The sequence below is a fragment of the Cetorhinus maximus genome, chromosome 2 (assembly GCF_964194155.1).
Source record: "Cetorhinus maximus chromosome 2, sCetMax3.hap1.1, whole genome shotgun sequence".
NCBI classification, from domain to species: Eukaryota; Metazoa; Chordata; class Chondrichthyes; order Lamniformes; family Cetorhinidae; genus Cetorhinus; species Cetorhinus maximus.
This window is the reverse complement of record NC_135880.1, coordinates 54,542,645-54,556,146: the sequence shown is the minus strand read 5'-3', so window position 1 is coordinate 54,556,146 and position 13,502 is coordinate 54,542,645. Positions and strand designations below refer to the sequence as shown.

The window sequence follows — 13,502 nt, the reverse complement described above, 5'->3', positions numbered from 1 at the left end:
AAACAATCTACAAGACAGTTGAGAGATTGACCTTGTTACATAGTATAGAAACATGGTCAGCATCAAGAAGAGAGAAACAACCAGTAGATACTAATGAGATGTGGATGCTGAGATGGATATGTGGAGTGAGGAGAAAGGACAATATCAGGAATCGGTATGTAAGGGAATCATTGAAGGTTGTGGAAGCATCCAAGAAAATAACTGAGTGAGATTGAAATGGTATGGTCATCTGTTGCAGTGTGAAAGAGAACATATAATGAGGAGAGTGATGGAAATGGAACTGCCAGGGAGAAGTAGACAACAAAGGCCCAGTACCAGATGGAAGAATGCAGTGGCATGGGAAGAGGAAAGGGTGACTGACAAGAAGAGATGGAGAAGGGTGATCAACCAGCATTGTGGCTGACCCCAAGTAAAATGGGAGAAGCTGAAAGAAAACCTTGGTTGGTTTGAAAAAAAAAATCAGCCTTTGGAACAAATTTTTAGTAGATCAAAAGCATGTTTATCAGATCCCATCTTCCAGATGGAGATTAGGGCACAAATAACAGAAAGCAGGAATGTTATAACATTTTAAGAGAGAGGAATTTGGAATTGAAGGCAATAATTAATATAACGAATTAGGGTACAGGTAAAATATGGCCACTTCATTAGAAATTTGATCTAGACAGCCTGGAATTTTGAGTTGACTATTTAAAGGATAATGTACTCCACCTTTTTCAGATTATTTAGTCTTGTGATGTGCTCAGCTGAGTACTAATCATCCTACAGTGCAACCAGCCTTATTGATACCTAAAAACAATAGGCTGAAGCCAGCGACTGGCAAATCAGGAATTCTTTGCCTGGATTAGTACTTGCAAATATCACCCTCTGCAAGACTAGACTATGAATGCTTTGTTATTTATAGGGACCATATCTTTAAATTTATAGGTTTAAAAAAGAAGGAAAGCCAACTAAAGATTCTTGATGAGGTTGAAAACCAAAATTACAGAATAAATGTTATCCAGATGAGGCTTTGATATGCAACTCACTAACCAAATTGTATTCAAAAGCGGAATGATAGTGCCATTTACAGTATTCAAGTGGAAAGATGGGGAGAAAACAATTGATTGGATTTATTGCAGGAATACTAAGAGCAGTGAAATAACTGAAGTTGCTGTATGATAGTTTTCCTCTGAACTTTTGTAGCACTGAAATTTTCTTAGAAATCAGTTTTTGTTTGCCTCAAGATTCATTTATCACATTTGGCACAAATTTTATTTGCAAGCTATTTTGAAACACTACATTTATTTTAACATGTTTTCCTTAACAAATGTTCTTCAGTAAGGTACTGTTTTCTCTGACCACTCACTATTTTAACGTGGAAGAAGGTGGGGAGAGGTCAGTCTGCATCACTTTCGGCTTCTTCTTCTTTGTAAAAGCAATGGCGATCCTAATTGTGACCGAGAACTACCTAGAGTTTGGACTGGAGACAGGTACTTGTGGCACTGACCCTAAAATTTTAACTGATTACTGTACACTGGAATGTCAAATTTCAACTTTAAATAAGTAACAGCCTTATAGCTCAATTTTTGTAGTACCATCAATTTTACTGTGGCATCAGTGCAGATATGTTTATTTTTAATGTTGATTTGCTGTGATGCTGCTCATAATTTTTTTTTAGCTACTCTTCCTGTAGCTGTTTTTCTGCTTAACGTGCACTCCACAATTCTTTCTTGCTGTCTCCTTGGGGTGCTCACTTTTACACCACTAGCAAACTAGCAAATAAGGGAACACAATGGAGGAGAGAGGGGACAAAAAGAGCAATTGAGGAGGCAAAATGGAGTGGGACTGTCAGGTAGTATATAGAGGGGTTGGGTAGGAGATTGTTAGAGCCAGTTGACTCGACAAGGAGTGCTTGCACTCAGTTTGTTATTGATGGTTCTACACAGAGATCGGAAGGAATCTGTAGAGGCTGGAACTGCACTAGGAAAATGAGTGTAGGTGGTTCTGCGTTGAGACTGCCAAGACCGGAATGGCCTGGGCAGCAACATGACCAAAAATAAATTAGTCCTATATGAAATAAAGAGATTTTTGAAAGTTGTGTGTTTTCCTGTATCAATTATTTTACACTGGCTTGATATATGGCTTAATTGTAAGGAACTTTTTTTTGTCTTCAGTGCTGTTGAAACAGCTGCCTAACCTAGTTTTTTTATATAAACAAAATAGTGCTGAGTTCTGGATCAAATTGAAACCTTAGCATATTCATTGGCTGATAATATATCTCTTTCAGCACTGTGCACACCTGCAACACAGTTAGCTGACCTGTTGATAGTGTCACTGCAATCCATGTGCTGGTAGGACCCTGGTCAAGGGATGGAATAACCACCTCCATCAGCTCTAAGACATGCTCATTCCCTTAAAGTGGGGTAAGTGGCCCTACTAGTGGAGCGATTGAGAACTGCAGCTTTTTTTTTAAAGATGTTGCTCTGAAGGTCCCATTGCAGGTGGTCCTCCACAGAACAGTGCGCTTATTTGACAACTGAGCAAAAGTATTCCATGCACTCAGGCAGGTGAGTGCCAGGAGTCCGTAATGCACATTTGTATATTGCCGCATAACTCCTCGGCTGGCCTGCAGCAGGGCTGCCTGTGGCTTAGGCCCTTAGTTCAAGCATAGTTTCCATTGGAAATTCTTTTGTGTTGTAAAAACCTTGGGCTTTAATTTGCAGCAGCTTCCATTGCCTAGATTCAATGTTAGGAACAAGGTTGAGGCAGGAAAATGGCAGGGCTTCAACAAACAGATTGTGGTCACTCTTTGGGATAGAGAGTACTTAATCATCTTTCCCTGCTGACTGTGTGCAGTATGTTAATACTATCAATCAGTTTTTCTGGATTATGTACAATTGGCTGAACAAAGGTCCATAACAAAGCAGGTGCTGACATTGCAACTACTGAAGCACATCAGCTTGTAAATTCAAGTCCTGACATTGCAGTGCAGTACTGATGGAATGCTGCACTGTCGGAGGTCCCATCTTTAGGATGAGATGTTAAACTGAGGCACCATCTGCTGTCTTGGATCGACATTTTAAAAATCCCATTGCATTATTTCAAAGGAGAGCAGAGGAGTTCTTCCCAGTATCCTGATCAATATTTATTCCTCAGCCAACCTCACTAAAGCAGATTACCTGATTGTTATCATAGTGCTATTTGAGAGACCTTGCTGTGCAAAATGGACTGCTGCTTTTCCGATATACAATGGTAACTTACTCTTTAAAAAGTACTCAATTGGCTGTAAAGCACCATGGGACCAAGTGAGGGGTGCTAAAAGTGAAAGTCTTTCTTTCATTTTAGTGTTATAATGTTCTAAGTAGTTGTGTATTTTATTTACAAATACATTGTAGTTGGTACTTCTGAAATGTTATATTGAAACACTTTTTTTCCAAGTTATTTTACTGATTAAAAAAATCTTCAAGGAAAAGATCACATTTAATTGGAGAAAGAATATTATTGCTGACAATTTTCTCCTTTTTTTTGATTCACTCACTCCACGTGATATCAAGCAATGGCTGAATGCATTGGGTAGAGGGCAATGGGCCCTAACAACATCCCGGCTGCAGTACTGAAGACTAGTGCTCCAGAACAAGCCATGTCCTCAGTCAAACAATTCCAATGCAGCTACAACGCTGGTATCTACTCGACAATGGGGAAAATTTCCCAGGTATGTCTTGTCCACAAAAAGCAGGACATATCCAGCCAATTACCTCCCCATCAGTCTACTCTCAATCATTGGTAAAGCGATGAAAGGTATTGTCGGCAATGCTATCAAGCATTGCTTACTCGACAGTAACCCTGCTCACCAGAGCTCCAATTGGGCTCTGCCAAGCCATTCAGCTCCTGACATCATTACAGCCTTGGTCCAAACATGGGCAGAAGGGCTGAATCCCGTGGGTGAGGTGAGAGTAACTGCTCTTAACATCAAGGCAGCATTTGACTGAGTAAGGTAGCAGTAAAATAAAACTGAAGTCAGTGGGAATCAGGGGTAAACTCTCCACTTGTTGGAGTCTTATCTAGCCAAAGGAAGTTGTTGGAGGACAATCATCTCAGCCCAGGACACCACTGCAGAAGTTCCTCAGGGCTGTGTTCTAGGCCCAATCATCTTCAGCTGCTTCATCAGTGACCTTTCCCCGCAACCCCCCCCCCCCCCCCCCCCCACACCCCCTGCCCACATTGTAAAGCCAAAAGTGGGGATGTTTGCTGATGATTGCACAGTGTTCAGTACCATTTACAACTCCTCAGATAATGAAATACTCCATGCTTGTATGCAACAAGATCTGGACAACATTCTGGCTTGGGCTGATAAGTGGCAAGTGACATTCATGCTACACTAGTGCCAACAAGAGTGAATCTAACCATCATCCCTTTGATCCACTGTATTGCCATCACTGAAGCCTCCATCATCAACACCCTAAGGCAACCATTGACCAGAATTTTAATTGGACAAGCCATATAACTAGTTTGGCTACAAGAACAGTTCAGAGGCTGGAAATTCTGCAGCATGTAACTTGCCTCCTGAATCCCCAAAGCCTGTCCACAATCTACAAGGCACAAGGCGAAGAACCTGATGCCTGGATGAGTGCAGCTCCAACAACATGCAGGAAGCTTGACACCGTCCAGGACACAGCAACTCGTTTGATCAGAAGCCCATATACCACCTTAAGCATCCACTCTACCACTAGCACATAGTGGCAGCAGTGAATACCATCCACAAGATGCACAGCAGCAACTCGCCAAGGTTCCTTTGAAAGCATCTTCTAAACCCATGACCTGTATCACCTAGTAGGACAAGGGCAGCAGACACATGGGAACATCACCTCTTACAGGTTCTCCTTCAAGTTGCACACCGTCCTGACATTGAACATGGGCCAGATTTTCACGGGGCCTTTTAAATAGCCCACCTTGGCACTTGGCAGCCTCTGAGGCCACCTTTGAGCTGCGTCTGAGGGTGGTGGGCCTAACTCCATCTTACACCTGCTCCCCCACCCCACCCCCCTGGAGCAAAAATCACACTATTTGGGACACTTTTTCCTGAGGTGGGTGCATCGAGATGGGAAATTACCTAACTCGATCTACCAGCCTCTGGAGCAAAAATCTGGCCCTTTATCACTGTTCCTTCTTTGGCGCTGGGTCAAGATCTTAGAATTCCGTCCTTGAAAGTATGACATGTGCTATACCTCACAACCTGCAGCAGTTCAAGAAGATGGCTCCCAAGTTTTTAAAAAAAAAATCATTAATGAAATAATTGAAATTAAAACTAAGAATGCGGGCATTTATTACCATAATTCTTTTGTTGGTGCTATCTTTTCAACTGGAACTGCCGTAGATCCCACTTGCTGATTTATTGCTTTTTTTGATCATGGGATGTAGGCACCCCTGACAATGCCAGCATTTATTGCCAACCTCTAACTGCACTTGAGAAGATGATGGTAAGCTGCCTTCTTGAAAAGCTACAATCCATTTCATAAAGGCACACCTACAGTAGTGTTAGGGAGGGAGTTCCAGGATTTTGACCCAGTGACCGTGAAGGAATGGCAGTGGATTTCCAGGATGGTGTGTGACTTAGAGTGGGGAAAGGTATCCTGTATGAAAATTAAGTTAGTTTGCAACATTAGAAATGCCTATTTTATTTTATAAGTAAAATTTAAATAAAATTGTTTCTCACCTTATGCAGATTACCATGTTATAGACTTTGTGGTGAAATGTGAAGCACTTGGTCATGCTGAAGTGTAATTCCATGGGCATCTAATGCCTTCTGTGTTTTACAGTAGCATCCATTCTGGTATGCATTTAGACAGTTTATGTCAACATTGCAAATTGTGTTCGCTCTCACATCAGCCCTTTCAGGATAGATAACCCTGGTTCATTTCCTTCCCACCACCAAACTAGCTTAGTGGTCTTGAGACCAATTGTAGCACAATCATCTAGTACCTCAGCAAAGCAGAGAAGACTGGTCAGTAAGACCTTTGTTCTACTTAGGCAATACATTTATTGATTTGAATTATTGCTTCTATTTATTGCAGATTTTTCACATTTGTTTTTGATCACAGAGTTTTGATGAATTTTTGAAATTTATATCATGCATTTAATTCCTCAGGTGAAAAATTACAGCACAATTACATGTGTGGAATTATATTCAATTTTCTGTACTGGCAGCTAATAAACTTGCAATATACACTTATCTCCAAGCTGAGAAGGCTCCCTAGATCTCTGCCTGTTGGTCAGTTGCCAGCTAGAATGTGTATGAGGGAGGGCTGGAATAACTTGAGTTTTTTTTTCTGTCACCTCCAAATCAGCATCCAGCTCCCAAATGCTTATCTGCAGAAATTCCAATTGAGCTGCAGTATTTTACTCTGCGTCTGATTTCAATGAAATAACTGAAATAGAAATAAAAATGCCTAGGAGGTAGGAAATTACATTTTAGAACCAAAGAGAAGGGAGAATACACATGCATGGACATGTGTATAGTCCTCTTTCTCTTCCTTGTCTTTGAGCTTACCATGTAGGCTGCCATGGTACTTCTTGCCCAACGTAGTGGATTTTCGCTTTATTTAGAGTTGGAAAAAATGTTTAATTCTGATTCAGTGCACTTTTTTATTATGCAATATTAGAATTTGCTTTTTTTGTTGTTGATTGTTTTGGAACAAAATCAACAGTCACTTAGACAAGTGCGCGATAACTAAGGAAAACCAGCATGGATTCATTAAGGGAAAATTATATTTGGCTAACTTGCTGGAGCTTTTTTAGGAGGTACAGAAGATTGATAAGGGCAACACTGTTGATGTGGTGTATATGGATTTTCAAAAGGCATTTGATACAGTGCCACACAACAGACTTGTGAGAAAAATTCTAGCTCATGGAATAAAAGGAGAGTAGGTACTTGGATAAGAAATTGGCTGAGTAACAGGAGATAGAAAGTAGTGATAAATGGTTGTTTTTCAGATTGGAGGAAGGCCTGTAGTGGAGCTCCCCAGGGATCAGTGTTGGGACCCTTGCTCTTCCTGATATATATTAATGACCTAGACTGTGGTGTTCAGGGCATGATTTCAAAATTTGCAAATTTTACGAAGATTGGAAACATTGTCAACTGTGATGAAGATAATCTTGAACTTCAAAGGACATAGACATGTTGGTAGATTGGGCACACAAGTGGCAGATGAAGTTTAATGCAGAGAAGTGTGAGGTGATTCATTTTGGCAGGATGAATATGGAGAGACACTATAAAATAAAGGGAGAAACTCTAAAAGAGTTGCAGGAACAGAGGGACCTCATTGTATATGTACAAAAGTCTTTGAAGATGGCAAGGCATGTTGAGAGAGCAGATAGTAAAGCATTTAGTATCTTAGGCCTTATTAATAGGGGCATTGAGTGCAAGATAAAGGAGGCCATGTTGAACTTGTAGAAAAGCCTCATCTGGAGTACTGAGTCCAGTTCTGGGCACCATACTTGAGGAAGGATGTGAAGGCATTGGAGAAAGTACAGAGGAGATTCACAAAAATGATTCCAGGTATAAAGAACTGTAGTCATGAGGGTAGATTGGAGAGATTGGGACTCTCTTCCTTGGAGAAAAGAAGGCTGAAAGGAGACTTGATAGAGGTATTCAAGATCCTGAGGGGTATGGACAGGGTAAAAAGTGACAAACAGTTCCCACTTGAGACCATCAAGAACTAGAGGGCACAGATTCAAAATAATTGGCAAAAGGAGTAAAAGTGATGTGAGGAAAAATTTTTCACCCAGACGGTGGTTGAAGTCTGGAACGAACTCCCTGAGAGGGTGGTGGAGGCAGGTTTGATCAAGGTATTCAAAGGGAATTGCATTGCTATCTGAAAAGAGTGCAAGGTTACAGGGATAAGGCAGGGGAGTGGAACTAGGTAGAGTAACCTTTTTAAGAACCATTGCAGACTCCTTGAGCCGAATGGCCACCTTTTGCACTGTAAAGATCGTGTTTTATAGTTAAAGTAAATTGATAACATCAAAATAAATACTGTAGAGGCATCAAGATTATTCAAGTGCTTTTTTTACGGTACATAAAGGCAATGTGTCTATTCATATTACTCTTGGGTGTATGCAAAATACTGAATGAAATTCCTGTTAAATTAACTGCTCTTTTTTCATTCTCTCTTTTCTTCACCACCCATATTTAGGGTTTGCAAACTTTTCTGACAGCGCTTTGCAGTTCCTTGAGAAACAAGGCCTGGAATCCCAGTAGGTTGAATAAGTTTTACTTTTGTAATAGTGGTTGTTCATGTAATTACTAAAACATCTCTGCTTTTGTGATGAAATATAAGTTTATGATTTATCAGTTGCTATTGTGCATTTTCTATAGTGTAGTTAATGCTAGTTACCATAGTTCATATATTTCCAATGCGTAAACATTTGGAAAGAATAAAATTTGAAGGATAAATATAACAATTGTACAATATTCACTTAGGATATTAACATTTTATTCTGAATGGCGTAGGTCTATAGGAATGGACAGTGAAGGATTCTTTCACATTTGAGAAGACCATACAGGACTTGCATATTGATAGCAATGCTGTGCCAATATGCTCATTTGACATTGCTAGCCTATTCACCAATGTTCCACCTAAGGAAGTCATATCTATTTGCGCTGCAGCACTATATCATGGCGATTTAGACCCATCGCCTTTGTGTGAATCAGTATTCCTTGAGCTTATGAACTCGGCAACCCGCGCAGTTGAGTTCAGTTTTAATAACATCATGTATACCCAAATGGATGGTGTTATCATGGGACCCTCTCTAGGTCCAGTTCTTGCAAACATCTTTGTCGGGTTCCGTGAGAAACGTGTCTTCGATGGAATGACACCTAACCTCCTACCCCTTTCATATTTCCGATATGTGGATGATATATTTGCTGTATTGAAATCCGCAGCTACCTGTAATAATTTCCTTGCATGTCTTAATGGGCTCCATCCTGTGCTCAAATTCACCTTTGAAATAGAGCAGGCAAATTAACTCCCTTTCCTTGACATACTAGTTGAGAAATCTGCCAGGGGGTTCTCTACCACGTTCTACCGCAAGTCTGCCTTCACTGGTCAACATACCCATTGGGATTCTTACAGTTCCACACGCTACAAGATTGGCCTTATTGACAACCTTGTAAACAGAGCCTAAGCCATTTGGTCACCATGCAAGATTGATGCTGAAAAAGGGCACATCAAAGGCACCCTGCGAGATAATGGCTACCCTGATCAGATCATTTCACGCTACATATTACTCTTCTTATTTAAGTACTTGTGGAAACTCCTAGTATCTGTTTTTATATTACTAGCTGGCTTTCTCTCATATGATTCTTTCTCCCTCTTTTGTTTTTTAGTCATTATTTGCTATTTCTTAAAATTTGACCAATCTTCTGACCTACCGCTAATCCTTACAGAATTGTACACTGTTTCTTTCAATTTGATACTATCCTTAACTCCTTAGTTAGCCATTGATGATGCATCCCTCTGAGTCTTTTTTTCTCACTGGTACAAATCTTTGCGGAGAGTTATCAAATATCTCTTTGAAAGTCTGCCACTGCATCTCCACAGTCTTAGCTTTTTGAGTTAGTTCCCCAATTCACTTTAGCTAGTTCTGCTTTCAGACCCTTATTACCTTTATTCAGGTTTAAAACACTAGTCTAGACACTCACTTTTCCCCTTCAGACTGAACTTGAAGTTCTGTCATGTTATGATTGCTGTCACCTAGAGGCTCCTTTACTATGAGGATATTGATTAATCCTGTCTCATTACTCATTACCAGGTTCAGAATAGCCTGCTCCCTGATTGGCTCTAGAATGTACTGCTCTAAGAAATTGTCCCAAGTACACTCTGTGAACTCATATGCCAGGCTACTTTGCCAGTCGGATTCATTGTATAGCACTTAGATACATCAGTATGTGTCACTAGATTGCCATACAATGAATTAAGTATGAATGATTATAGCAATTGCAATATTGTTTTTAAATAATCAGTAAATCTAACATCCAAGTTGAAGTTTTCGTTAACTGATTATCATTTATAATTTACAGTATTTGGAGTTGAAGGACCTTGTTTGTTTTCTCTTTTTGAACAACCGTTTTCAGTATTTTTGTGCATGATTAATTGTTTTTTTAAAATCTTCATATTTTGTTATTCCAGGGGCCCTGTCTCGAAACTGACCTTCAAAATGTTCCTGGCTGTTTTCTGTGCTCTCATTGGTGCTTTTTTGACATTTCCTGGCCTGCGGTTGGCGCAAATGCATCTGGATGCCCTGAATCTTGCAAAAGCAAGGCTAACACAGTAAGAAAGTTATTATGATGGTTAAATTATGAAACATCTCCGTTGTAAAATCTAAAGTAACTTAAACCATTTGCATATATTATCTACAATAATTCCTAGAATCAAAGCAAATTGGGTGGACTATTCTAGAATTCAATATAGCATATGAAACAATTGTAAATTTATTGTTTCTGTCACCTTATATCCATATACACACTGAAGTCAAAAGGCTCCTGTTATGTTCTACTGCGGGGTCAGTTTGCTCATGAACCGGTTGCACGCTTATCTGTCGGCAGGTGATTCGATAACAATATACTGCAGATGCAGAGACTAATATGCAATGAAGTGAAGCACATGCTATTTATTTACACAGGCAACAGAGCACTAACATGATGTGTGCTTCTCTAACCAGACCTTACTATCGACTAACATTAACATTGTAGCCTGCGCTACACAGCTATTGGATCATACAGCCACGTGGTCAATCTGCTCACATTCTGTTAAAGGTGTATTGCACCTCAGATTACCACAGCTCCACAGACACATGGAGAACTGGGACACTCAGGATTGCGTTGTGCCATTCCACAGTTTTATTATGCTGCATGTTATATAACAGCTATCTCTTGCTGTCTCTTTCTTGACTCTTTTTAGTCCCATTCATATTTCATTTGCATTGATCCCATGTAAAAAGTCTTTGTAGTTTCAGTGTGGGCACAAGCCAGCACAATTTCTTAAAAGATACATGTATTTCGGCTCTCAGCAGTTTTCGGGTTAGCATTTTACACTAGTTTCTTCACAAAAAATCATGACTTTGTAACATATCAATTTTATCACAAATCCTGGATCAGATGCAGGAAATCTCTTGAAATTAGAAAAGAGTAAAGATAACAATCACCTCTTGTCTGCTTCAGAAGCTCTGTGCCATCCCAATGACTTGTCTCTTCTTACGGCAACATGTGCTGATTTACCGCCAAGTATCATTGCAACCAACTCGCTAGTTCTAATTTTCAGAGATCAACCTATCTGAAACAACGTACTTGTGGGTGAAGAAAATATGCTCAGGCTCCACCTCCTCTGAATTCAGATTGATCAGTAAAGAGACTGTCATTGCTGGATATGTCCACTTGTTCTCTGAAAATTGGTGCTTTTAAAGGTGAGATCTAACAGTGTCACTGATGTGTAATTAACATTCTGAAACTGATGGATGAGATTCAAGTCCTTGTACAGGGATACTAGATTGATGAGTTTGGAATTATAGTACATTGGTTAGCTGGTGCAGTTGGCACTCTGATTGCTTTAATGTTAGATCCACGTTAGATAAAGTTAGATCCCCCCTCCTGTACTGTTGCTAAATGAACCCTTGTTAATACTTAAGTTCCATGAAAGGTGAATTTCTTTTGCTTTTCTTTGCATTCTCCAAAACATCAGTGAATTTCAAGTCCATAATGGATATAAGAAACCTGAAGAAGTTTCTTGTGTAGGAATTCAGTTTCTCTCTCTTCAAGAGTGGCTAAATGCTCAGGACTTCCACTCCTGTTGAAAGCGAGGTTCCATAACTGTTAGCAGTTCAGCTTGTTCTTTTTTAAATTAAGATCTCTGAAGTTGCAACACATGCTGAACAATTTGGTGTATCTTAATTATTGGAAAACTGACTTAACCGAAAAGGCAAAAAGTGTTCAAGAGCATAATGTCACAGATAAAAGAACTGGCATGTTCTTGCTGAGCATGAAGAACTTTGTGGTGCCATGCATCAGACACACAGCAGCTCTTCCAGAGAATGTTGTTTGGATATCCAGAAACTTGTTCAACATTTTATAGCTAGAGATAGGATACTGGCATAGGCTAACTAAAGATGTAAATGCTGATCTTTTCTGGATTCTCATGCCGGGCTTTTTATGAGGTCACATTACATCTGTAATGTTTACATATGCTCACATATGCACATGTCCCACTTAACACCAGACCCATTACATATTTAGTTAAAACATGGACAAACAATCTAAATTCCAGAAGGGAGATGAGAATGACCACCCTGAAATCAGGACAGCATTTTACTTGAGTGCGGCGTTAAAGAGCCCTCATAAAATTGAAGTCAATGAGAATCAGGTGGAAAAACTCTCCACTGACTAGAGTCATACGGAGAATAGTTATGGTTGTTGGGGGCCAATCATCTCAGCCCCAGTACATCACTGAGGAAGTTCTTCAGCTCAGTGCCCTCGACCCAATGGTCTTCAGCCACATCATCAGTGATTTTCCCTTGATAATAAGGTCAGAAGTGGGTTTGTTCAGTACAAAGTGTTCAGTTTCTTTCACAACTCTTCAGATAATGAAGCAGCCTGTGTCCATATGCAGCAAGACCTGGGCAACATTTACACTTTGGTGGTAAATGACAGGTAACATACATACCATGCAAGTGCCAGGCAATGATCATCTTCAACAAGGCAGAGTCTAACTACCTCTCCTTGACATGCAGTGGCATTACCATCACTGAAACCCCACCATCAACACCGTGGGTGTTGCCGTTGACCATTAACTTAATTGGATCAGCCATATTTTTACTGTGGTCATAATACTAGGTCAGAGGCTGAATATTTTATGGTGAGGAACTCACCTTCTGACTCCCCAGAATCTTCCTACCATCTACAAGGCATACATCAGGAATCACAGAATCATACAGTGCAGAAGAGGCCCTTCAGCCCAGCGAGTCTGCACCGACACATGAGAAACATCTGACCTACCTACCTAATCCCATTTACTAGCACTTGGCCCATAGCCTTGAATATTATGACGTGCCAAGTGCTCATCCAGGTACTTTTTAAAGGATGTGAGGCAACCCGCCTCCAGGCAGTGCATTCCAGACTGTCACCGCCCTCTGGGTAAAAAGGTTTTGTCCTCACATCTCCCCCTAAACCTCCTGCCCCTCACCTCATGACTGACACTTCAACTAAGGGGAACAGCTGCTCCCTATCCACCCTGTCCATGCCCCTGATAATCTTGTACACCTTGATCAGGTCGCCCCACAGTCTTCTCTGCTCCAGTGAAAACAACCCAAGTCTATCCAACCTCTCTTTATAACTTAAATGTTTCATCCCAGGCAACATCCTGGTGAATCTCCTCTGCACCCCCTCCAGTGCAATCACATCCTTCCTATAATGTGGCGACCAGAACTGCACACAGTACTCCAGCTGTGGCCTCACCAAGGTTCTGTACAACTCC

The 13,502-nt window shown here is 40.5% G+C and overlaps 1 protein-coding gene across 9 annotated transcripts in view; it reads left to right on the top strand.

The window, feature by feature from the left end:
• The window catches only part of tmem161b (transmembrane protein 161B), a 105,371-nt gene that overhangs the window by 64,837 nt on the left and 27,032 nt on the right, over positions 1-13,502 (top strand). For 8 of the 9 annotated variants that reach the window (XM_078564790.1, XM_078564799.1, XM_078564781.1 and 5 more), the window contains 3 exons: positions 1,318-1,469; positions 8,172-8,232; positions 10,167-10,307. In XM_078564790.1, coding sequence (XP_078420916.1) covers positions 1,318-1,469; positions 8,172-8,232; positions 10,167-10,307 — 354 coding nt within the window. The remainder of the gene's footprint in view (positions 1-1,317; positions 1,470-8,171; positions 8,233-10,166; positions 10,308-13,502) is intronic. The other variant, XM_078564807.1, reaches the window with a different exon arrangement.